This window comes from Telmatherina bonti (assembly GCF_933228915.1).
Source record: "Telmatherina bonti genome assembly, chromosome: 7".
NCBI lineage: Eukaryota > Metazoa > Chordata > Actinopteri > Atheriniformes > Telmatherinidae > Telmatherina > Telmatherina bonti.
Genome location: NC_136625.1, coordinates 16,661,737 through 16,686,825, shown reverse-complemented (window position 1 = coordinate 16,686,825; position 25,089 = coordinate 16,661,737). Strand labels below are relative to the sequence as shown.

The 25,089-nt window shown below is 38.3% G+C and overlaps 1 protein-coding gene across 1 annotated transcript; it reads right to left on the bottom strand.

Moving 5' to 3' along the window:
* Positions 1–7,245: 7,245 nt before the first annotated feature.
* ap1m1 (adaptor related protein complex 1 subunit mu 1) lies at positions 7,246–25,035 on the bottom strand. Its single transcript, XM_079244431.1, has 12 exons — positions 24,875–25,035; positions 24,015–24,171; positions 23,811–23,878; positions 23,569–23,699; positions 21,848–21,995; positions 21,524–21,650; positions 21,205–21,347; positions 14,867–14,938; positions 14,412–14,570; positions 14,018–14,143; positions 8,395–8,470; positions 7,246–7,993 (listed from the first exon to the last, which is right to left on the bottom strand). The coding sequence occupies exons 1-12, from the start codon at positions 24,914–24,916 to the stop codon at positions 7,971–7,973; spliced, it is 1,272 nt and encodes a 423-aa protein (XP_079100557.1). The 5' UTR covers positions 24,917–25,035; the 3' UTR covers positions 7,246–7,970.
* Between the last annotated feature and the right edge of the window lie 54 nt (positions 25,036–25,089).

The window sequence follows — 25,089 nt, the reverse complement described above, 5'->3', positions numbered from 1 at the left end:
TGGGTAAAGGTTGTGTCTCGCTGTCTGTACATCTGAACGTGGGAGGCAGTAGACGGCGGCCGCACCTTCTAATATACAACAGTTACTACATCAGACATACTGTGCATGAAGACATACTGTGTTTGCTGAAAGACTAAAGAAAGAGCCTGAGTTAATCTCATTAATTATCTCTCAGATTAACAATAAGTGGCATTTTTGACACGTGTGTTTATTTTTGGGAGTGCAGAGATGTGTGATTCACATTTCAAGATGTTAGCGTTTTAAAGCTGTGGGTTGTTTAAATTCTTTAAGTGTCTGTGTCATATGCAGAGGCACACTGGGAGCTAACCACGTGTGCAACCACCCTACCCCAAATCATATATGAAGGGGGTGGGTGGGGGGCTTTTTTAAAGCTCTGTGGAGAGACCCCATCATTGCACCACTGAAATATATACCCATCAAACACGCTATTTCTGGTCTGAGCTTCTTCATGTGGTTGAAGTGCTATTTTTGCCTCACCCTTGAAATTCAACTGAATGATATTGTATACCCTGACCATACTCCCGTTGCAAATTACATGAGGAGAATCATCTGCAGATAGGATGAATCACAGTAGGTTATCGTAACCAGCACAAAGTCGAGCACCAGTTGTGCTGAATGTGTCTCTCAACCTCTGTCCTGAGGATGGCATCTCAATGGTTTATTTTTTTGTCAGCTGTGAATGGTTATGGCAGTAAACCACCATATGGCTGTAAGATTGAGTGGTCTTGGTGGAAAATGGGGATGAAAATTACAGAGGGAGAGAGTTGGTGTAACACAGGCCTCTCATTGCTGATTGGGTAAATACGCAACTTTTCTCTGGGGCCGGGAAACTGCAACTGATTCGGTGTAGGAAGATGGTGGTCATGTGCTTTACCTGTCCTTAAAACTGGACACTGCTTACTGAAATTTTCTAGTGTTAAGGTCCGTATAAACCTGAGAAACTACTTTTTTAATGAATGTGCTTTCCTCTTTAATTCTGTAGACCAATTTAATTAAAGTTAAGTGTCAAATTTAACAACATAATACTGCTAACCCTTTAGAGGGAAAACTTTATGAAGGCACTTTTGTATGTGACACCAATTTTTACGTTTTAGTATTATTTCTAAAACCATGTTCATTTTGCTATATAATTTTTTATGTATGTTTAATACAGCCGCAAGGGAACACAATCCAGTATCCTCCTTGTGCTGGTCCCAAGCCTAGATGAATGTAGGGATGTGTTAAGAGGGACAGAATCATAAAACCTAAATGGCAACAACTCAGTATTTGAGATAATATAACATGGGATTAAAAGGGTGTGATATTGGTATTGATAGTGTATATTTTATGACAGGCCTGTTATATGTGCTGTGTGGTAATGGTGTCGATCTTTGTGAGATGTTACAGGAATTGCTGCGATTGGCTAATTGTCATCGTCTCATCCGTATTTGGAGCCTAAGAGCTTAGGATATATATATCGCACGTGACTCGTTCTCTTTGTCTTTCTTTCTTTCTTCGTTTCTGACATAGTTCGATACAATTCCCTTTCATCTCCACTGTTTGCATCTCAATGTTTTCTTCATGTAATCCCTTCGTGTTGGCGAAAAGTACATCTTCATTGTCCTACTTGGACTGAATTTTAATGTAACAATCATTTCAAACACATTTCATAGCACAGTTTTGTGGGACTTAATATTCTCCATAAGCTAAAATACTCAAAATAGATGTTCCATTTCCACACCTGTGATCCCCTTACTGTTTGGTCTTTTTTTTCCACTGGATCATCAGCAGCACAGCTGGAGCATTTGCTTGTTTGGGTGTAATTTTTTCTACTGTGATTTTCTCAACAGTGACGGTTTTACAGGGACAGATCTGCTCAGTTACGATCGACTGGCCAGCTGTTACTGGGCACCAGTTTTCTGAGGAAAACGGTGATGTAAAGTTGTTTTTTCGATCGGGCACTTTGATGCTGCACATGTTGTACATGGCTTGATAGTCCTGAAGAGTTTGTTGTGGCATGGGATACGCTGTACTTTGTCTTTGTGTTTACGTTGCTGCTGTCTATCCAGGGCTTTTTCAAAGAGCTAGAATAAACACCAGCCCAGCCAAACTGAAAATGCAGCACAACGTCAGATCTAAAACCTCTTTAACCTAAGCAGGCAAGGCTGTTGTCAAACGTGAGCTCATTGATTGGACGCTAATTAGCAGCACCCTCTGAAAATATAGCTATTGTCAACCACTAATCTAAGTGGAGTTGCTGTAAGGGGGCAATGAAGCCCCGCTGCAAACGACTGGCGAGTGACACTGATGTCAAACACATGTTTTCCCCCACAGCCCAACAGAAATAGACAAGCCTATTTAGAGGACTGGTTTGCATGCAGGCTCCAAGCACTGATGTTTGCAATCTGGGAGCCACAGTGGGTTTTTACATGATCAGTAATTCAGAAAGTGGTCGGCCAAAGAATTCATCTTGTGCCTCTTTGTTTTGCTGTTGCCATGCACTTGTGCTAAAATACCATTTGGTGCAACAGGCTGCTGTTCAGACAGCAGAAAGTATGTCGGACTATGTCCAAGGCCAATCAAATGTCCACAGGAGCGGGAGAAGAGAAAACACAAATATTTTCAGTAGCAGGGAGTGAAACCAAAAGGCGCTCTGGTGGACACTCAAAGTGAATAAGGGAGTTTCAGATGAGCGTGTCAGCGTTCATTACAGCTGTTACCGTCCAGATAATATCCAGATGTAGATCTGGTAGACATGTTGACAAAGCAGTTTTGAAGGACAGCCTGTGGAGGTTCCACTTCCACGGCTGAATATCTGCAATTGTCATTAGAAAGCAAGGTGTCTGCTCTCCCTGTGCACTTGTCTTTCTTTATGCAAATATGAAACAAGAACAGAAGGTTAATAAAAGCTCTTACAAGCCTTTGAACTTACATCCAACAGCCAGGTGTCCTGGACTTTCTCAGACAGCAGACAAAGGCTTTAACCTCTATTGTGCTCCAAGAAAAGACTTCTCGATTACCCCACAGCCTCAAGCCACATTTATTTAAATAGTTTCATTCATTGGCAGAAAAGAATGAAAGACTTCCTTCTGCGTAATAAAACATAAATTATGTTCAGAGCTATATATAAGGAAGACATATTTACTTTTTTTAAAAACAACTTCCTTCTCATACAAAGCAGACACGTCTGTATTTGTTTAGCGGGGGTTTGTTTACTTTTCAAGTTTTCCGGTCCTATCTCAGAGAGCTGTGGGAGAAAACATCATTCAAACTCTAGAATAGTTGTATAGAGTTATAATAGATAAGATATTTTCACATAATCACTCAGCAGTGTGAGGCATGTCATGACACTGTCGCTCCTCAGAATAGAGGAAAGAGGAAAGAATGACTAAAGAGAGCTTAAACACACACAAGGGGCCGTATTAGAAAAGACATCCCTCCTGTCTTGGCTTTATGTTTGAATGGTTAAAAAAAAACACTTTTTACAAACAGACAAAACAAACAGAGCTCATCTAACAGTAAGCTTAGTGTCTTTTTTTCCTCCTTCGCCGCCACAATAGTTTCCCAGAAATATTAGCAGCACAGCTTTGAAAGTTCGGTTAAGAAATAAAAGAATAAACAAGGAAGTCAGTCTTCTATTTACTGTCAGAGAAACATTTTACCTACTGTAAGTCTGTAATGTCTAAAGTTACAGTCTGTGTTTCTTTATATAGATTTGATTGATTAGTGAAATAGCTGGAGCGGTGGTTAGTAAAAGCTGTAGCGCTAGATGGAATACGAGTTTGACAGCAGGACCTCAGCAGGCAGCAGTTCCACACTTTTCTGCCACTTAAAAATGTGTGTGTTACTCTTCATTATTATTATATAAAGCAGCCATATCTGTTGTTACAGACTGAAATATCTTGAAGATTATTGTAGAGATTGCCATAAAATTAAGCAGCAATGATATTATCATCCAGAGTAAACATGATGCATAGTTCACAGCAGCATGACAAGGATTTAGATGAGTCTTGCCAAATGGCTGAAGAGACAAAAGTTCCTTCAATAGAAAGCTATATTACAGACAAGTACAAAAAAATTAATAGCAATCTTTCTTTAATCTTCTGCTGACCCCTCTGATATATCCTTGAACTTCTTGGGGGGTCTCAGCCACAGCTTAGTAACCATTACTACTCTCTAATAACAGGGTCTGTGTATTGTGACATGAACAGGGTTGTACGTGCTCTACTATACTTGCTGCTTTTTCAGACTTTGGACGCCACTGTCAATGAGTCAGTATCCAAGGCAAAGTCAAACCAAAACACTAGTTACATGGCATCTAAAAGGAAGTAAATATAGCAACTGTTCCAAATGTTTGCCCTGAGGTACACGTTGACCCAATGACACAGCAGAAAACAGATCTAATATGAAAGCAATGATGAGGTTGTATGTCTTAGTGTCACGTATTCTGCTGGGCTTTCTCAGCTGTCCTGTAGCGATGTGAGGGTAGCAGGCATTTGAGATTACAGCAGTGTTTCAAGGTCAGTATGGTTGAACACTCAGCTATATGTTCTCAAAACCAATATTGTTGTAAAGTCTACACAGGAGGATGGAAATTTTCTCTCTGCCAGAGGCCTGCTGTAAAAACTAGCAAGGGCCACACACTGAGTTCTTCAACCAGAGAAACAACTATTTCAGGTTTCTGTGGTAGGAAGCACCCCTCATACCCTTCACCTATAGTGAAATACCTTTTCTCTGGTTACCTCGAAGTGACTCAGCTGCTATTTGTATTTCACAATTGAGGGTGAAAGACTTCACGCAGGATTACAGGGACACTTTGCATGCCAGAGAGAGGAACGAACTCGGCTTGATGTCATGCAAGCATCAGAGTCCTGATGTGACACAAGAGGATTTCCCTCGGTTGCTAGGCAGCAGGGTTCCGGTGTGGATAAACATGGAGCTCCTCGTGGCACACCTGTGTTTGAAGTTGACACTGTCAGATCTCAACCTGTTGCTTCATCACCATTAAGTAACCATGGCTATTTTCTGCTGCTGGAAACTACTAGAAAGGATTAGCCATAAATTATGTGAGTAGTGCAATGTTGGCATGGCAACCAAAAAACAGCTGAGGGGAAAGGTGAAGTTTGTGTTAACCTGTTAGTGTAGCTATGCAGCAGGTAAAATGGGTTCATTTATTTTCTTTAACTCCTTATCAAAGCAAAAATCATTTTGAACAGTAATATGAATGTATTTACATGTAGTTGCTATGAAACTCAGATAGAAATATTAATTATAACCATAATTTATAACATTATTTGAAAAAAGGCTACCAAAGAGCATTAAGAGAATAAAATGTGTATGTAAAGTTTTTTGTATTTACTATAATTGGTTAGAAGTAAATATTTTAATTCATTCATTTTCTACACTAACTATTCCAGTTCATGGCTGTGGGGAAACTGGAGCCTATCAGCAATCAGCATGCAAGAGGCAGGGTGCACCCTGGACAGGTTGCATAGTTAAACTTACATTGTTTTAAAACAACTATTGCTGTTTTGCCATACACTTGAGAGCAATATAGTTCACTTCAATCTGAAAAAAAATTCACCTGGAGCATTAAATCCTCAAGAAAATGCAGTTTGATGCATTTCTATCTTAAACTTCCAGATTAGCTTCACTTCCAACATGATTGCTGCTTATAAGACATCCATAAAATGGATATTTTTGTGAAATTCCTTTTTTCTTATAATTAACTTATATGACTTGTCTCTCACTTGTCTTTATACTCTGCTTAAATAGATATTTTATTCATTTTTCAAACAACTACATTATAACCTAATTGAGCAACATGTTATAACCCTATGCTTCGTGTTAGATATGTTTGAGTTAAATATTTGTGTGTCTAATCGGGGTTTGCAGAAACCAAGTTGTCTTTGAGCAATTCTGAAACTTGAAGTATGTCAGGTCTCCCCTCCAACTCCTCAGAGGCTGAACTTGCTGCATGAATGCGTCCTTCTCATCATGTGCCAAATACTATATCACATGCCCTGCCAAGCATCACAGAAACCGTGCCCCAGTGCGGGAGAGCAAACGTCGGCCAGGAGTTAGATGCTTAAGTTATTATGTAAGTAACAGTTGTAATCATGCCAGACAGAGTAGACCCTCCTGTTTTCCAAAACGTCATTTAGGAGCCTTCTTAACCGTAAACGGTTTAAAAGCTTGTTGCAGACAAGATAAAGCTAATCCGGTCTGAATAGGTGAAATCGCCAGTCTCATACCTGTCATTCAGATAACTGATAAGTAGTGCAAGCATTCTCAGATGAAACAGGCCTCCAACAATAAATGCGATTTTCAGCAAAAGCTGTAATAAAGTCCTAAAACAGACAACTTCATCGTGACACCATCATCCATGGATTACATTTTCTTCTAATGCAGCAGAATCAAATATGTTTGAACCAGCTGAAAAAAACAATAACACTGCTTTAAAACAGGCTATGCTTGACTCAACAAGTTATTTTTAATCCTGTTATTCAAAACAAAATGTCTGTGGGGAAAAAGATGGCTAAAGATAACAGCATATCTTGAGCATCTATAGCTTGATCACATAGCGTTCTCTTTTGAGAAAGTGAATATTTTGTCTGTAAACTTGACACACCCGCCGTGTAGATGTTGAAAAGCAGAAATGAAATAAATTTTTACTGAACATAACAGAGAATCAGGTTTGGCATATACGCAGCGATTACTAAGAAGAGGTCATGGTGACATAAACAAGGAACTTTCAGCACCTGTTTGGAGTGACTCACGTGTATTAGGAGTTTCACAGTCCCCTTGTAGGACAAACTTTAGCAATGACCTCATGTGGGACCACTGCAGCCTGGCTTGGCTTGAACAATAACCAGTCTGTACGGATCCATCCCACTTTTTCTCTAACATGTCTGCGAGTGTTGACCACAGTTTGAGTCACATCCTTTCCAATTCTGCTTGTTTACGGAGTGCTTGCACTCAGCTGCCTGTGATATTACGGGGCTCCTAGAATTAAGGCTTGCACTGTTTGAAAAGAGCTCAGGGATGAGGTGGAAAGAACCATCCTAGAGTAACAGCAACCACACACTCGACACTGGAAAACCCCCCTCCTCTGTTTCTTTCAGCCATCCTCACTGTTCTGTGGTAAATTGATGATCCTGGTGACATCACCCAAGAAATGACGCAAGCAGATGATGGTTGGTTTTCTCTAAATAGACATTTATTGATTGAAAATGGTGGGCTTAAAGACAGAGAGAAGAAAAACAGGTGTCTGGGTGCTTCCTTTGCAGCTTGAACTCACTATGTTTAATATTTTTTGGAAAGCTGAACGTCAAGGGAGTCAAAATAGACAAAACACACATTGGCCACGCAGGAAGGCAATGCTATGGCATGTATCAATGGCATCATGTGGAAAAAAAATGATATAAAAAGAAAAAAAAAAGCTTTTAATTTACAGTTATTTATCTAATAACACTGAATTTAAGTTCATTAATGTAACAAATACTGTATATACAGATAGTCAACAAACAGGAATTGTGACAGAACAAAGCAGCTTTCATACAACAAAATATACTGAGGCTGAATGAGTGTTGCTGACCTGTGTGAAGGTGATTACAGTAACTTTCGACAAGAATTGTAACATACTCACTTAAACCACTGACAGGTTGTGTACAACTTTGCACCATGTACAAGGATGTAAACATTACTCCTGCTTTCCTTGGTCTCCGTCATGTGAGGAGCCGCATAGCAGTGAAACATAATCAGGATTTTAACCATGTCTAACCAAAGGCTCAGTCTAATATTTGCATTGATCGTGAAAGAAAAGAGCTTTAACAAATAACGAACTAAACAAGAAGTAGATACTGACAGTCCTCTGGTCTTGTAAGTACCACCTGCCATTGATAGCACATTAGCGGCTTGACTCCACCCAGTTGTGATTTCCACCTGCCTACACATGGCCGAAGAGCTGCCTACTGAGTCCGGAGCTGGTAATCTGGGGAGGAAATGGACAAGACTTAATCAAATGGACAAAGAAAAGAGGGAATCGGAGAGAAATCAAGTGGAGGCAGCTGATGCTTTCCACCCAGAATGAATGGAATACAAAGGAAATGAGATGAGGATGTTTTGCAATTAGTGGCAACATTAGCAAAAAGACCAACATGTGCAACCTTGGTAATCTCAGCATGAAGATCAGGGAAGCTCAAGAAAAGAAAAGTTCACTTTCTCACATTTTGCAGGACGTTGCCACATTGCCTCATGTTCTGCTGTGTAACCCCTTTTTAACTGCATCTGTTCAAGGTCAGTTCCCACCATATTGCAATACATTGCCCAACTGTTGCCCAAGACGTGCACATATGGGCACTCTGCACAACTAACAATGAACTGTTGACATACCTCCATTTTGGGTGATGTAGCGCACCCACGGCAGAGCCTGGTATCCACTCTTCTCAATGATCTTCAGGTAACGCACCTGCCCGGAAATAAACAAAAAACCAAAACTGTCATAAAACTGTTCACAACACACAAAAAAGAGACGCTTGCATCTGATTACATCCTCATTACCAAAGAAGAAATAGTTTGTGAATATCATTTTATAGGAGAAAAATACCTCATTTTACACATTTTCCATTTATGCTTAAAACTGATCCTGCACAGGTTTATAAGCGCCTAGAGGACGTCCCAGTAGAATATTGGAAGTAAAGCTTAATGCAAGAATATTTGTATATATAGAAAATGCAAACTCACAAAGCAAAAACACCCCATGTCCAAAATAATGATGTGTTTATTTACCAACTGATACACAGATTATTAGTAATTGAAACTTGGGGACTTGGCATATAGCAGCTACCCTTGTCCACATTGTTATAGGTCTTCAATAATTGAAGTACTTGGTAAATTTGTGCCACATTTTCTGCATCCCACTGTCACAATTTTAATCCATTTAAACTGAAGCTGTGAGCATTTCAAATCTGATTGTGAGCAAAGGACATGCATTTAGATTGCACCTTTAAGTCTGTGGCAAGCTCTAAGTTGTAGTAAGAGTAGTTTTTTGATGAGGAAGCTGTAGTATGAGTCACGTTGACGAGAGGAGAAAAAAAAAAAAAAGCCATCGCGCAGCTTTCAAGGGACACAAAATGTTCATTTACATAACTGTAGTTTATGCAAAAAAAAACCCCCAAAAAACATGCACATCAGCAAAATCGAGATCGGACTTTCACAAGCCATTGAACAATATTTCATCATGTGTTACCACAGATCTCAATTTCGAGAAGAGGCTATAAAAATACCCTGCTATTCTTGAACTGTGCTGAACTTGACTGCAGAATTTTTTTTTTTTTGAAGAAAAAAAAATTGGTTTGAATTTCTTTTCTTTGTTTTTTTTTTTTTTTTTTTTTTTTTTTAAATGAAATATTAGTCCAGTTTCCTAAATGAAATGAAAAATAAAAATGGTGAATAAATAAATAAATGATGGCTCATTACAGTTTTTTTTTTTATTTTTTTTTTTAGGAATAACATGCAAAGCCACACCAAACCAAACTTGTTACACACAGTTTATGCACCAGTATAATTCTGCGGTGAACACTTTCTCACCAAATCCTCAGTGGACACACACACCAAATGCATAAAAACAGCAACTGAACTGTAAGAGTTGAAAGGACAGCCATTTTAAAGCCGATGTGACCCCTCGCTGCAAGATGTCGCCATGCTGACTCTCCACCATGGCAGTTCCCAGCTGAAAGCAGGACAGACAGCACTGGAATTTGTGTGTCAAGTGGCAACGGGGCCTCTGATAGGGCCTCTGCACCGGCCGCCTTGTTATTACCTTCCAGTGCTCAGTGAGGTCAGAGCGAGGGAGCGCCGTGGTCACCAGAGACATGACGACAAGCACACAGACGCAGGATCACCGAGTCTGTCGGCGCAGCACTTCTCCTTGCAGCCTGTAGCCAAACATGCAGTTGGCCTGACCGTGGGTACGCAGTCAGCAAAACGGCATCAAAGGCCAACCTCCACAAAATATCATTATGGCTTGTAAGATGAGAAGGGAAAAAGAGGATGTTTGTAGTATATCGTTTGGTAAGTACAGACTACATGTGTGGTCTGGATTTATCAGGCTTTTGGTAGACGCTATGGCCCAAAAACCATCTGCCAACTTGTTTGGGCTCTCTCTCACCTACAGAGGCAAAAGGTTTGAAAATATAACAAACATTGCTGCTCTTAATTCCGCTCACTCGACGTGTGGGGGTACGCCATTTTCTAGTTAAACTTATAAAGTGGACTTACGTGCATCACACGTACTTCACATGTGCGCTCCCCTACACTTAGTGGTAGAGTTAAGAAGAACTTTCTCATGCTTTGATATTTACATGCGTCTAATTAAACTTCACAGCTCCTTCTCACACGTAGAGCGTGGGGTGAGTGGCTGCATTAGAGTCTGAGACCCAGTCAGCTTCTGCCCTGTAATAAGGAAAAAGGTTGCAGGCTTGACACAAAAGTTTGATGGGAATGTGGTTCCTTGTTGCGTTACCCCCGAGATGGTGGGTCCTTCAGAAATGCAAACATGGGAAAAGTTCGCTTTTGGTCACAAAGGCAGAGCACAAGTCAGGTTGTAAAGATTTCATCTTGGTAGCTAGGGTACATGTTTTTATGCCCTTTTTTTTTTTCCACCCTGAAAATATTAAAAATCAAATCTAGAAATCGACTCAGACTGAAACATTTGTTAAAAAATGATTTAGCACAGCTGAGTGAACTGCAGCATTGTGCTAAAATGTGTTAAGGGCCAAATAAAGTACTTGTGGGATATTGTGACCCAGAATGAAAACTTTTCAGGTGGTTTCCTTCCAGGAAGCTACAAAAACAGTATGAGAAAAACAAAAAAGGAAAGAAGGAAGCTTGACATGAGCTTAGCAGCAGTCGAGTTTCATGGCTGATTGTGTATTTAAGATGTGGTTTTGTCTTACATGTCTTTTTTAATGGAAACACTAAACTGAATACTTCAGTCTGTGACTGCATATTTCAGAAAACCAATAAAAAAAAAAATTAAAAAAAAGTAGCATTTAAATTGTTTTATTGGACAACTATTTTATTAGACAAAGTAAAGCTCTCGATTTATCAGATGGTTTATGTTCCTACCCTAACCCTATGGTCACTAGCTGTGGGTAGTGACCAAAAGAACAAGATTATGGGTACAGGTGGCTGAAATGAGTTTCCTCTGCAGGGCGGTCAGGCTCTCCCATTAGAGACAGAGAAGCTCGGCCATCCGGGAGCGGCTCAGAGTAGAGCTGTTGCCCCTCTGCATCGAGATGAGCTAGTTGAGATGGCTCAGGCATCTGGTCAGGATGCCTCCTGGACACCTTCCTGTTGAGGTGTTCTGAGCACGTCTCTGTGGAAGGAGACCCTGGGGAAGACTGGGTTTCTTAGGTTGCTACCGCTGCGACCTGACCACGGATAAGTGGCAGAAAGTGGATGGATGGATGGAGAGACAACTAAAATACCTTGTGATAACTATTTAAATCCAAGATATTGTAAATTATGCTGAAATGAAAGACTTATCTATTTGAATTGCCCTTGCTTTTTGGTCAATATAGAATCCATCCATCCATCCATGGATGAGGGTCATGTGCTGCAGACAGCAGCGCATAACGCTCATTACTAAAGCAGTGATACTTCTGCAGGGTGTGACCCAACTGAAGTGAACAGGAAACAATTTTGTGTTTGAATACAAGTCATCAAGGTTTGTATAAAACCACTAAAAAGAGGATCCATCACCAAAACTCAAATCAGCACTGTATCTACAGAAACCGCACTGCCCGCTACAGTATGACTTCTAGCACAAATAAAAGGGGAAACAAAACAAACAAACAAACTCTGTGTGCTATATACATCTTTCATTGCAATTTGCATTTTTATGCAGCCACTATTTTTTTAAAAAAAAAAGACATTTTTGTTGCTGGTCTAAAGTTAAAAACCACAGAAATTTCCCTGAAGAAAAACAGTTTTGTAGTTTCAGCATAAGAGGTTTCTACAGTTTGAACTGTATAAAATACAGGATTTAAATTATGTATAAAACATATATTCTGTTTTTTATTTTTAATTTCACACAGTATTCTAACATTTTTTATGACAAGATATATAAATTATGTAAAAACTTAATGCTGGGAATTGCATTTTTTTTTCTCATAACTATAAATAAACCAGTAAAAACCTGCCTTTGTTACTGCACTGATATCAGCCATGTGTGCACTCATGTTCTGGCAAAGAAAATAAATATGGAAAAAAGAGAATTTCATTTGACACTAACATCACCTTTTAAAAAAATATTAAAAGTGAACCCCCACCCCCGAATTACAACATGCATGTAATTAACTTTGGTTTGAGCTTCTTCTTTCCGAGTGGGCAGCATAATGTTCATACAACTTAATAATGTTTTATTGACAATTAGAGGAAATGTGGGGAAGCTGGAAAATGTGACCTTTTAGCTCTTTTCGTGAGTCATACAAAAAGCAGTATTAAAAGTTCAGATATAAATGTGAGCGATCTAAGAGGAGGGTAGGGCTGAAACACTTCAGAAGAATCAACTCCGTGTTCAACACAGAGCTTATGGCCAAAAACACGCTGCTTGTTATTTACCCATCCTTGGATTTCAGATGTTTATAATAAATATAGAAACACCCTCTCTCACTCAAACACCTTAAACTCAGCCCTTAATAACCAGGCTGATATTTATCTTTTTTAAAATGAATAACCAAGCATTTGAACAGCTGATGAAGTGCTTAAACTTAATTGAAAACAAGAAAGATTAATCATGTATCGCAATTCTTTATATTTTGGTCTTTTTTGTTTTATGGACTATATTTACTGCCACCAAGGAGGTGGCAGAGGTTAGGCCGGCAATTATCTGTCTGTCTGTTACAAGAATTACCAGATTTTCTTTTTTTTTCTGAGAATGAGTTGGACAAACTTAAAATCCACTGAATTTGAGAGAGATCTGCATCACCATCTGATCCTGAAATTCTTTTTAAGGATTTATCATTTCAAGATAAGGCCATTTTCTGTATATGCAAATAACTACACAAAAAAGTCAGCTCATACTAACATGCTGTGTTCATGATATGATTGTAGAAGTTGTATTTAAGCATTATATTTAAAGAGAAGGTCTGTTTTCAAAATAGTTGTTAACTAAATGCATTTGTGTTTTACAAAGTCAGGTTAAATGATTAACTGATGTTCAAGAGATTTTTAAAAAAAACAAATTTTAAAAAGAAACTCTTGTCCTGTGTGAGGATCCACCATATAAAACCTGGCATGTACTTACATAAATGTTCCTGAAGATAATACAGTTTTCTTTTGAGACAATAATATGATATTTTCTAATTAAGTTAGTTTCCACTCACCAAAACATGTCAAAACTTGACTTAGTGTTGTGGGGCTACACATATAATCACAAGACAACTGTGATTAGATGGTAAGTACAGCACATCTGAGCAAGACTGTGGTCAGTATAAGAGCAGCATGAAATCTAACCATTAGCTTTACTCTTTATTGTATGCAATCAAAAATCAATTAATCTACTAACCTGTTACTAGAGATGACATTTTATGCCACTGTGATTAAGATAAAAGCAGGGGGCCAAGTTCAAGTTGATGTGCAGTTGCTTTCTGGTTGCTTCAGCAGCAGAAATGAACTTCACCACTAAAGGAGTCTAACTGTACTCCCTTACTGCCCCCACTGGCCAAAAACAGGACCAATGTGAATTGTTTAAATTCCTCTGGAAAGAGAGGACAGACGTGGTCGCAGCCACACACCAAAAATCCTGAATTAAAAATAATGACTAAAGGTGAAAATATGAAGCATTTGTTTGAATCTGCTCCCACATGGTTTATTACAGAGGAGTGTGTTAAACCTTCACACACTGAACTTATGTGCTAAATGCTCCTGCAATAAACACCTTTCCGTTCAGGTTCGATCAATTATTTGCAGAATTAGCGGTTTAACTGAGGTCATGCTGTACGGAACATACCTGGATCCCTGAAGTGGTGAAGTAAGGGATCTCAAACTTCACACTGATTGGTGGCTTCCCCTCTTTGTCTTCAGCCTCGACACTTGGCAGACCGAAGTGGGCTCGCATCAAATACTCCTTCCCTCCCTGTGACAAGTTGCAACACAAGCTTTTAGACACAGGATCAAAAGTAAAGTTATTGTGCTTTAAGATGTAAAACAGAAAGCACTTTGTTCTGGTAAGAGAGGAATTGGTTTAGCTGACAACAGCTGCGTTAAAAATAACAGAAAAAAGGGGAATTTATTGCATGCAAAAAAAAAACATTCATGTGTGAACCAACAACAATCCAACCATAAGATTACAGTGTCATTTGTAACCATGAGTATATAACTCATGAGTCATGCTTTGCACTAACAGGGAAGGACTTGATTGACCAGACGATCTCACTGTTCTCAGGCACCCACTTCACGCTGCCCACTGTGGTCTTGAATTTGGGTGAGTCAGCGTCCGTTGGCACAGGAATGTGAATCTCCACGTTGTTGGCTGTGGAACGCCTTTTGAACTGGCTCTTTGCCTAAGAACCAAAACAAGCAGGTCAAGTTCAACACGATGTTCCGCCTCAGCGAGGTATTAAACCAGGACTTTGCCATTGTCTTACTAAGACATCAGATTGTTCTGCTTGACAACAAGATACATGGCATAGTAATTCTGGTAATCATTGGAGTGTCCTTTTGCAATGACCAAGAACCGACTTTAAACCGGCCTGAACAGGATCACAGCCAAATGATTTCTTTTTGTTTTGTTTCCTTAGCAGGAACCCTGACTGCAACAATGGCTGAGCTACACGTGACACGGCTAAAAGTGACCAACCTTGATCATGTACTCGATCCGACTGTGGGAGTGCTTCTCAATAACAGACTCGATCCAGATCAAAGGCTTCACCTGGGACACAAACAACACAAGAATATCAGCAATAATCAACAGACCTTTCAGTCCACTGTCTTCATTAGTTAAGCACATGCCAGTTCAAACCATAAGTCACAGTCTCCACCTGTTGGGTGAAATCTATTACTACAGGAACTATGAACTCATCTGAGTAAAAGACATAAACTACCTTTGTTTTCTCAGATATTAACAAGAAACAAACAACGCTGTTTGCATGGAGTGGAATCTGTCTTGTGTAAACGCAGTATTGCAGAGGAAATCTGGGGGAATGCACAGATTGCATAAAAATTTGGGAGTCACTTCACAACATGTGATTTTGTAACATCAAACTCAATCATCGAAAAGCAGCCGCACAATTGTGCCTCTCTTAATGTGGAACTCAAGCATTTTATTGAAGCATTTTGAAAAAGTTTTAGGATTTTTGACCACCATACTGTAGCCATAAGTTGCTTTTACATTAAACATTTTAAAGCTCAATTCAAGTTCCTCATGTTGGCCAGGATCCTACATTTTGTAAAGGTGAAATGGCCCTTTTCTTTCAGGGATTAAGGAATCATGATCATTTTACCCTTTATTAGAGGCACTGGGCTCCATTTATAGGTCTAGATGAACCCCCTAACAGAAAATGCTGCAGATTCGGAGGGTAGTACAAAGCAGAGGAATGGAACAAGATAACCAAAACAAAATCGCGGTTATTTAATAGTCATCATGCTATAATGAACCAAATTTTGGTTTTATGAAATATGCAAATGTAAAAGAAATAAAACCAATTTTATTTTTCAAAGTGTATCCTACTTAACTGAATATACTATTGACTGCCTAAAAAAATCAAATGCTTTCTTTCAACAGCTTGTTTTGAATGCTCCCAAGCACAGTGTGGGTAACACACCAGGTAATCAATGAATGCTCTTTGAAAATCAAACTCTCCATAACTTGAGTTGATGCAAATGTCTTTTATAATCATGAAAATGAAAAATACTAACAACAGAAACCAATTCAAATCAGCTGTGCAGTTTGAGGCGAAGCAGTAATTCTCTACTTTCTCAAAATAGCAAAAATTCAGATGGCACTTTGTCACAAAAACACTACTAGTAAAGTTTCAAGCAGTGCATTTCAGATTTAAACACTTAAAAAACTTGAAAGTTGCATATTTCAATTTTCAAAGATTTCAAGAGTCAGAAATCTGCCCAATTCAGTACCACCTCAGCTAGATTTTCAGAAAATTTATATCTGCTTTAATAATCTGAAAACAATATAATTTTTGGCTAATAATCTAGTTTTTTCTTGTGGTAGAACAGGAAAGTGGGCAGACAGAAAGGGACCAGACCCTTCAAACCAGGACACAGTCTGGTCCTGGCTTGTGACCAACTTCAACCAGGACATTGAGGCGCCTGCTCAAACAGCTTGGCTACCTGACAGCCCTAAATAACTAAATGTTGATTTTTAATATTTAAAACCCTTTTGATTTTCAAGAAAAGCTGATAAATGAATTAATAAACTATTACTGCAATGAAGCAGAAAAGTTTAATAAGGCATTAAAACCTGAACCTTCAAACGTGAAGTCCAGTTTTTTACAACAGGCGTGTAAAAATCACAATATCATCTACTGCAAATAGATACAGATGTAAGACCTTTGTTGTATTTTGCTCTACTGCACCACTTCCCTCCCACTACGACCACAGGCATTATACCATCTTTACTCCATCTTTACTCATTTAGCAGATGCATTTACCACAATGACAAGCGTGGAACATTAGTTGCGATATTGAGTTCTCCAAAAAGTTGTGCATGAACAGAGCAAGGATCACCAAATCCAGGCTTCTTGGGCAACTGTCCAGCAGGTTTTCAATGCTCCCCTGCTCTACAACACCTGACTCAAATGAAGGAGTCATTGTTAATAGGCCGTTGGATCCATTATTTAGCTGACATTGTAGATTTTCCTTCCTCACAGCAGTGTCGAGTCAGATACAGAGACACAAACTGAAGGAATTTTTGTTTTATTTTGGTACATAAGGTTAGGGGAAGAGTGGGATTGTGTGTGTGGTTGCATGTGTGTGTCCTTAGATGTAAAATAGTTTTTATATTGTAAAGCACTTTGAGATGCATCTGTACAAAACATGTTACATAAATTAAGTTTGATGTGATTTGATTAGTGAGTGACAATAATTATTGATGTGATTGGTATTATTAACATTACTTATCTTATTGTGACTGATTATTATTATTCATATTACTGTCATTAATATTGTTAAGAGTAATATCATTGGAATCACCATTATATATTCTTAACTATGGAATGAGAATTTGTACTTTTTATTGTGTATACGTATCTAAACTTAGTCATGATGCTCCACATGAAATCCAACCTCAAGACTCACAAGTTTCTGTTTTGGACTAATTTATCCTTTATTATTCTTGTTTGCTTGTATTTTTCTTCTTTTTTTTTGATGTTTAAACTTTGTCACCTACAAATTTGCACAAAATGAAGGGCACTGGCCCAGGAGATCTGAATGTGGTGATCCATCAAAATGAAAGAACTTGGGGATTGAATGGAAAGCTGCAGAGCCAAGTAGAGCTATGGTTATGGTTTGACATGGTTATCTAATTGCTGTACTACCGTTCTCCCAATAAACACGCATTAAAGAAAATTGAATTCACCAAAGCATAGCCAATTTCACAACACTGTGGACTGTGTGACAAAATGATCAAGAAATTTTGGGGCCTCTAATGTTTTATGTGGGACACAGTATAGCCTAGTAGTTATATGCAAGTGTTAGTTAAGCTCCAAATGCATCATCATCTTGCGCTATTTCAGTTTTGAAAACATGCATTTTATATATCCAGTTTTAGTCAAAGTAATCTACTTCTAATCTCACATAAACATGCAGAGTGAGTTTGAGCTTTTATGTTGGGTGAAATGTGCTTTAATGGAAAAAAAAAATGGACAAAATCAGTCTGAACAAAATGCAAGTGAACAATTACTGTTTGCATAATTAGCAGGACCAGGATAACATGTTAAAACATCATCTAGTGACAATAAGTTTTTCTTAATTTGTTTGATGAATGAATGAATGAATTTGTTAGACTCACTTCTACCTTTCAGATATATTCATCTGAATCCCACATTAACTGCAGAAGATTTCACAGATGTAACAAACTTAGAGTTTAGTCTCTAGTGAAGCTGGTTCCCTCCTTCTTCAAAATGTTACCCTTCTTTGTTCCAACAGTATCTGTGAGGTTAGACTTTAGATAAATGGGGCATTCATTTTTAGGTTCTTTTAGTTGTTTTCAAATGTCTTAATGGTTTTAAACCTTCTTATTTATCTGAACTTATTTCAAGTTATGAACACTCGCGGACCCTGCGGTCTTTTAGTACCAACCTTTTAAATATACCAAAAGTTAAATCTAAAATGTACAGCAGCACCTCGTTCCAGTTTTATAGGCCTCGCCTTTGGACCAGCCTGACAGAGGATCTCAGGGCCGCAGAGTTGGTAGATGTTTTGTTTTTTTGTTTTTTTTAAAAAAAAGGCTCAAGACCCACCTTTATAGTTTAGCTTTACTTGAAATGGTTTTTTTTTTTTAAATCTGTTTATTTATTCATGCATTTGTTTATTTATTGATTAGTTTTTATATATTTTATATATCATTGCTTAACGTATGAAAAGTGCTATTTAAATAAAGTATGGTTTGATATGATTTGATGTAGTTGCTTCCAATGTTAGTGTTGTGCCACTAGATGTCACTACATTCTGCACACTAAATTTTAAGTGAACAGTCCTAGTTTACCTGGTTAACAAAGGAATTGTACTTGTACTTTCATTAGAGTTAAGGTAGATGGGTGACCTCCACCCAGTTCCTCCAGACTTTGAGTGCCCCTCCTGAGGTGATGCCCCAAATATAGACAATGAAATTCAGACAAATTGTCAGATGTGCAAGTACAAGTGAATGCAGCACCCAATGTACTCTTATATGTTGTTCTACATTAACACAGCTGCATACTTGATCCTAAAGCAGCAGTCATGCAGCATTATCCTGTACATCCCTCTGTAGGTGACATTTGTTTGCCAAAACTGTTTACATTTTTTAATAGCAATAATATCAACTGAGAAATTAGGCACTGCATTTTGCCCATCCATAGCTTTACTGAACCACAGTGGGCTGTAATGTTTCAGCCCCCCAGGAGCAGTTGGAGGTTGAGGGTCTTGCTCATGTGCCCAGAATGGTTCACCTTTTCTGGCACATGAGGAACTTGAATCCTTCTTCCAGATTAAAACCCACCTCAGTTGTCACTAGGCGACTGCTCCTCCTCAGTTTGATGCAAGAAGATGTAAATGTCATAAAACGACCAGATGCAACAACTATTAAACAGTGAATTCTGAACACTGATAAAAACCCTGTGATTTGTCTCAAAACACGTTCCTCTCATAATCAATGAAGAATAAGCAACTAAAGACATAAAAAGCAGGATCCGCTTGAATAAGCAACTCTTGATGTAAAAATGTCACTGGTCATTTCTATACAAATTTTGCTTTACTTTTTACATTAGACGAGAATTTTAGTTGTAATAACCAGTTTATTATTTCCTAAAATCTAACACTATTTGCTTGTTTCCCCAAGCTCTCCATTTTATTCAAATGGAACTTGTCTGCCTATAACTTCCCAAAAAGGTCAGAAAGCTTGGATGTAGATAGATATCGCCATAAAGGGAGTTTTTTTTACCAGGAAAATTAGAACAATGCCAGAGATTTGTGGCACGTTTATCTCTTCCAGTCAAAGAGGAGAGAAGTCACATAAACGGGGCACAAGTTTAGAAATGTAGCGGGCAGTCCAGCGTTAGTTGGTTCGCCAACCTACTGAGTTTTATGAACCAATGAGACCCATAAAATACATTTTGGACATCAGGAAACTGCCATGTACACTGGAGGGCCAGTCTGGCCCTGTCTATTAGGTTAAATGAGCCAGTTCTGACATTGCTGGTTTGGAGGCGTTTCCTTCAGGATCTTCCGGGGCTGAGTAGACACATTTTTAGTGCGGAATAGGGCTGAAAATGCGATGTGTACAGTTTGCAGGCCAATACTCGCCATTTGATGTCACAGTGTGAGTCATGAGAGCGACTCCGGATAACAACTTTGGGCAGTATCAGCAGGCAATTCTCCTGCTCGGTTCATGGAATCTTTTCCTGATTACAAGCCATAGCCCGAGCAGCAGGCAAAGCATGACCTTGACATCTTCCATTGCTGTCCCGTGTGTGTTGTGAACAAATGACTTCGCGATACTTATCAGCCGCCTTGCGACGGTGACCCTGCCAACACTAAGCAATTGTAATGGAAACGGTTGAAACCAGGTTGAGTGGCGTCGGCTGAAATGGGGCAGGGCTTAGTAGGTGCTAGAGAAAAAGGGCCATTACGGAAGCCTTTAGGGTAAGGTGGGCTGGTCTGACCGACAAAATTGCAAGTAAAGATGTTGTAGACGGTTTCTTGGGCAGATTAGATTAACCTCTTATAACTTTTTTGTTTTAGCTTCTTCAAATCAACTTCTATGTAAGAGATTTTGCTGGAATTTAAAGAATTATCTGCATTTAATGGGAAAATACTATGGGAGGGAAAATCGAATCGAAAATCTGGATGTTTTTGCTTCACAATTTTGAAATTGATTTTTTTTTTCACAAAAAAATCGATTTTTTTTCAACTAAATAAAAATCCATTAAAAAATTTTTTTTGGTCATTTTTATTGTTTTTGTTGATCTTTTAACTTGTCTTCTTGGGCATTATAGCAACAGAATAATGGTCTGGCTACTGTGTTGTTTTTTCCTCATTTAAATCAAGTAAAATGATGAGAAAAAAAAAGTTTTATCCATTTATTTTGTTTTTAATTTACAAAAATCAGCAATATTGAGGAATTGTGAGAATCGCAATTAAAATCGAATCGGCACCCAAAGAAAATCATAGTTGAATCGATTTGGGATAAACGCATATCGTCACAGCCCTAGAATATACGATGCAAAAAACTCTTCTGACTGGCTCTGTTAGTAATAGTAATAGTAATATTATATGCGCCACCCTTTTCCTGTCTGTGCTCCCACACAAAATATTCTCTAGACCCTCTCCTGTTTTCATTACAAGTAAATTAGTAATCTATACATAACCCTGATTCTTTGTTACAGTGGTCGGTGTGGAAAATGCTTCTAAACTGGAGCGTGAATCCTTACTCTAATCCAGACTCGGGTTCTCCCTGTGCATTGGTAGTTAAGACACATTACTCACATGAGTATTGAGGCGGTAGGACATGAGCTCAAACTCTCCATCAGGAGGAATGAAGGAGATGGTGCGGTCATTCTCAAACCGAGACAGACGGACACACTGATGAAACTTGACATCCTCCAGCTCCACTGATTTACTCTTTCCTCCTGCATTGCAATAATCAAATGAACGAATAAAAAAATCATAAAAACAGACAAGTGTGTGAATCAGCTTAAAGTGGACGGAACTTGCAAAAAAAAGAAAAGAAAAAAAAAATCACTATGTTTGCTTAATGACCCAACTCAAGTCATTTAAATACACTTGGGACAAAGAGAAAACTCACGTCCAGTGTTTTCAAACAGAACCTTGTCGTTCAGGCCCAGCCGCAACTCGGGCATTCCAGACAGGAAAACACGCATCTTAATGGAGCCAACAATCTCACTACGCAGAACATTACCATTGGCACTGACCTGAACGATATGGGGGGGGGGGGGGGTGTCACAGAGAGAGACTCATATTTTAGGTATTTAAAGAAATCGTAAAAAAACCACAAGATCAACTAACTTGACACTCTGACTGTATTGTGACGCATACAAGAAGGAAATTTACAACCCCTGTTACTGACATTACTTGAGTAACACAGGCCTTTTAAATCAGGAGTTCTCACCAGGAGGTTGACTGACTCAATGACGTCCAGGAAGACCTCATTCTTCCTGTACTTGATGCCCTCTGACCTCCAGGAGACAGCATTGGTGACTGTGGCAGGGGGTCGCGGAGCACCGGTGTCTAGCTTGTGTCCCTCCTGGGTTATGTATCTGAAATGCAAAAATGTAAACACAGAGGCAAGACTGAGAAAAGAGGAAATGAACCGTCTGCAGCGGTGTGTTCCCAGAAGGCATCAAAGAGGAACAGAGACTCCCAGTTACAAGTGAGGATTGTTTGACTTATTGCTGTAATCAGAGAAGACTTGGGGAAAATCCACAGTTAACCTGCTACATATCTGCTTCAGCAGCAGTTCTGTAAGGTTCAACAGTCATCGACAGGTGTTGATGATAAAGACATGATGGTTTGTTTGACTTGTAGACACACAGTAACAACAGATCACCGCAGGAGGACATAAGGGCCGACTTAGAATAGCAATGTTTATAACTGAGGAAAATTTAGCACCAAAGTCACACTATTGAAGTCAATTTCATTTTGACTACACAGCTACAATATTTGTCACCAAGTTCTCGTATTAAGGGTGTGAGAATCAGACTAAGGCATTACATCTTCCTTGTGTACGGAATATTGCTAAACCCAGATTATTTGCTCAATAAATTACTAGTGGTGGCTTGTTTAGGGGACCTGATAGTTTCTAACAGACTAAGAGCCTAGTGCATGACAAAAGATTAAATCCTGCAATCAAGATTTCTGCAGATTTATCTGTTTTTTGCCCCATCGATTGTCAAAACATAATTCATAAAGTCACAAACTTAATTGAAGAGACTCAACAACATTTGTAAATATCAACCGCTTATTCTGATTTAACAAAGATGGAAATATACATATGTATATTTATTTTTGCAATTTCTAAACCAATTCGATCTATTTACGCATTAGTCATAAAAATATCTAATCTAAATGTTGCAAACTCAAACTAACTAGAACTACCCCCCAAAACAAAGCATTACACAGCCTGCAAAGTTTGTGCAACATTAAACATTTCCTTTGCAAGCAGAATAAATGTAGGTCTATTTGTTTTCAAATGAAATAAAACCCTGCAGATATAAATTTGGAATAATGAATCTTTATTTAAATAACAATTTATTTATTTTAATGAATGAATAAATAAATAAATAAATAAATAGAAAAATGATTCAACCAGGACTTAAAAATCTATTTTTGTGTGCATAAAAAGCATCAATGAAGTGACAAATGAGGAGAAATACCCTTGAAATGCCACAGAAACATTTCTAACCTTGAGAAGTGGGAATATTTCTAAATGTGAGGCGAATGTGACTTAATTTGGTCGAAAAAGGTTGAATAAACAAACTATTATTTATACAAATACAACGATTTTACATATAAAAAAAACAACAACACAGGGCTGTTACAGCAGCACATAACTATAATGTCAGTTGTTCAATTTCCGCTAACTCGTGTGTTCACCTCACCTGGATTTTCAGGTAACTGTATTCATTGGCTGATTTTTGTTATTGGATGCTTACTAAGTACAATGCCCTCTGAACTTGAGCCAACTTCTGTTTACCCCAATTATATCTTAATATTGTAAATAAAATAAGGAATAGAAAAAGAAGATAAGATCAAACAATTTTGCTTGGAAATAATCGAGTGATTGGTTAAATCTCCTGTGAATTCTTAATTAAAAATCATAAACATGCTTACTCTTGTAGAATCTTGCTGTCAGTGGTCTGAGGATATCCAAAGTCCATCAGCTCATCCATCAGCTCATAAATAATAACAAAGTTATCTCTAATGCTCTCTTCCTCCAGCTCTTTGAAATACTCTGAAAAGACCTGGATAACACAAATACATTTTTTTAATCACATTGCTGTATATATACAGCTGTGTTTATGTTAGAAACTAAAACTGCTTTGTACCAAACTCAGTTAAACGTTTGTTCTTACCTGGACAATTTTGTACAAGAATGAGAAAACCAGTGAGACACTGGCATTTTTCTTAGATGTTGCTACCACTGTTGTTATGAGTCAAGAATGTCTGAGACAAACAGGGAATACAATCCAACAAAGGCATAAAATATACAGCATATATGACAACATGTGTTGATAATATGTTGGGCATGAACACAATGCAAAAACCAGGAAGGATACAGTAGAGATTGTTATGTTTTATCCACATGAAACGGACTCCGCCATGAGCCAGGATAGGAGACAGTGTTCCCTCCTCTTCCTTGTCCATCAGAAGGGTCATGAAGTGCTCAATCTCTGACATATCCACATCTCCCCGATAATTTCGGCACACCAGTACCTAAAAGGAGAATAAGCAGATGTGCTGCTGAATATGACAGGACTGTCGAGTTGTTGGGTCAGAAATACTAATAAATAAAATAATTCTTTACAATACTGTTACCAGAAGTCCTAGATACTGGATAGTGGACTATATAGATCCATTGTTTTTTTGTTCTTTTTAGGATCACAATATATTTGAAAGCATATAGTCAACATATATGTCTGTTTTTGTTCATATATATGTACATGAACAAACATACACCTGCTACTTTGGATGGGTGTAGCATATCCTGTTAAACCGGCTGCCTCAGGTATAGCAATGTTGATGTATAACATTTGTGCCTCACTGATCAGATGACTTTTGCATTTAGTACAAACCATATGAATAGATATGATTATTAATGTTAGAGCAATGCGTACAGCTTAACTTTTACATTGTCTGTAGTAGCTAGCATGTGGTCACCTGATTATTACTCGGCTTTATTAGATTTTTCTTTACACTATACCAAAGCACTTTTTTTTTTTTTAGTTCAACACACATGGTAGCTCTGAAAACCGTTTTGGGTATGAATACATTATTTAAGTCCCCGCCAAATCTTTTAAAAAATGAAATGATGTTTTTTGTAGCAGATTAAGTTACATCATAATCTGTCAGAAGACCGTGTTAGCTGCCTTGTTAGCTAGGCTACCATTAGCTTAGCAACGTTGCACCGTTATCTTACCTTTCCTTTTAAATCCAAGACATATACTGCGCTTGCAGACATCCTGAACTATTTTACACGAGCTTATATCAGCTCGTGATAAAAGTTAGCTGTTTTGATTGCTATACTTAAAAGAAAAAGTCAAGGAACCGACATTCATTCATAATACGGAAAAGAAGAAAACGATCTTCTCTTTTTGTCTTATCATCAGTGTGTCTATTGATCGCCCCCTGTGG

Excerpts from the sequence above, each read along its gene's own strand:
- ap1m1 (XM_079244431.1), bottom strand. The coding sequence starts at position 24,916 with ATGTCTGCAAGCGCAGTATATGTCTTGGATTTAAAAGGAAAG. Across the intron at positions 21,651-21,847 it reads TTGAGTCAGTCAACCTCCTG|GTCAGTGCCAATGGTAATGT; the intron begins GTGAGAACTCCT and ends CATATCGTTCAG. Across the intron at positions 7,994-8,394 it reads CTACATCACCCAAAATGGAG|ATTACCAGCTCCGGACTCAG; the intron begins GTATGTCAACAG and ends TTTCCTCCCCAG.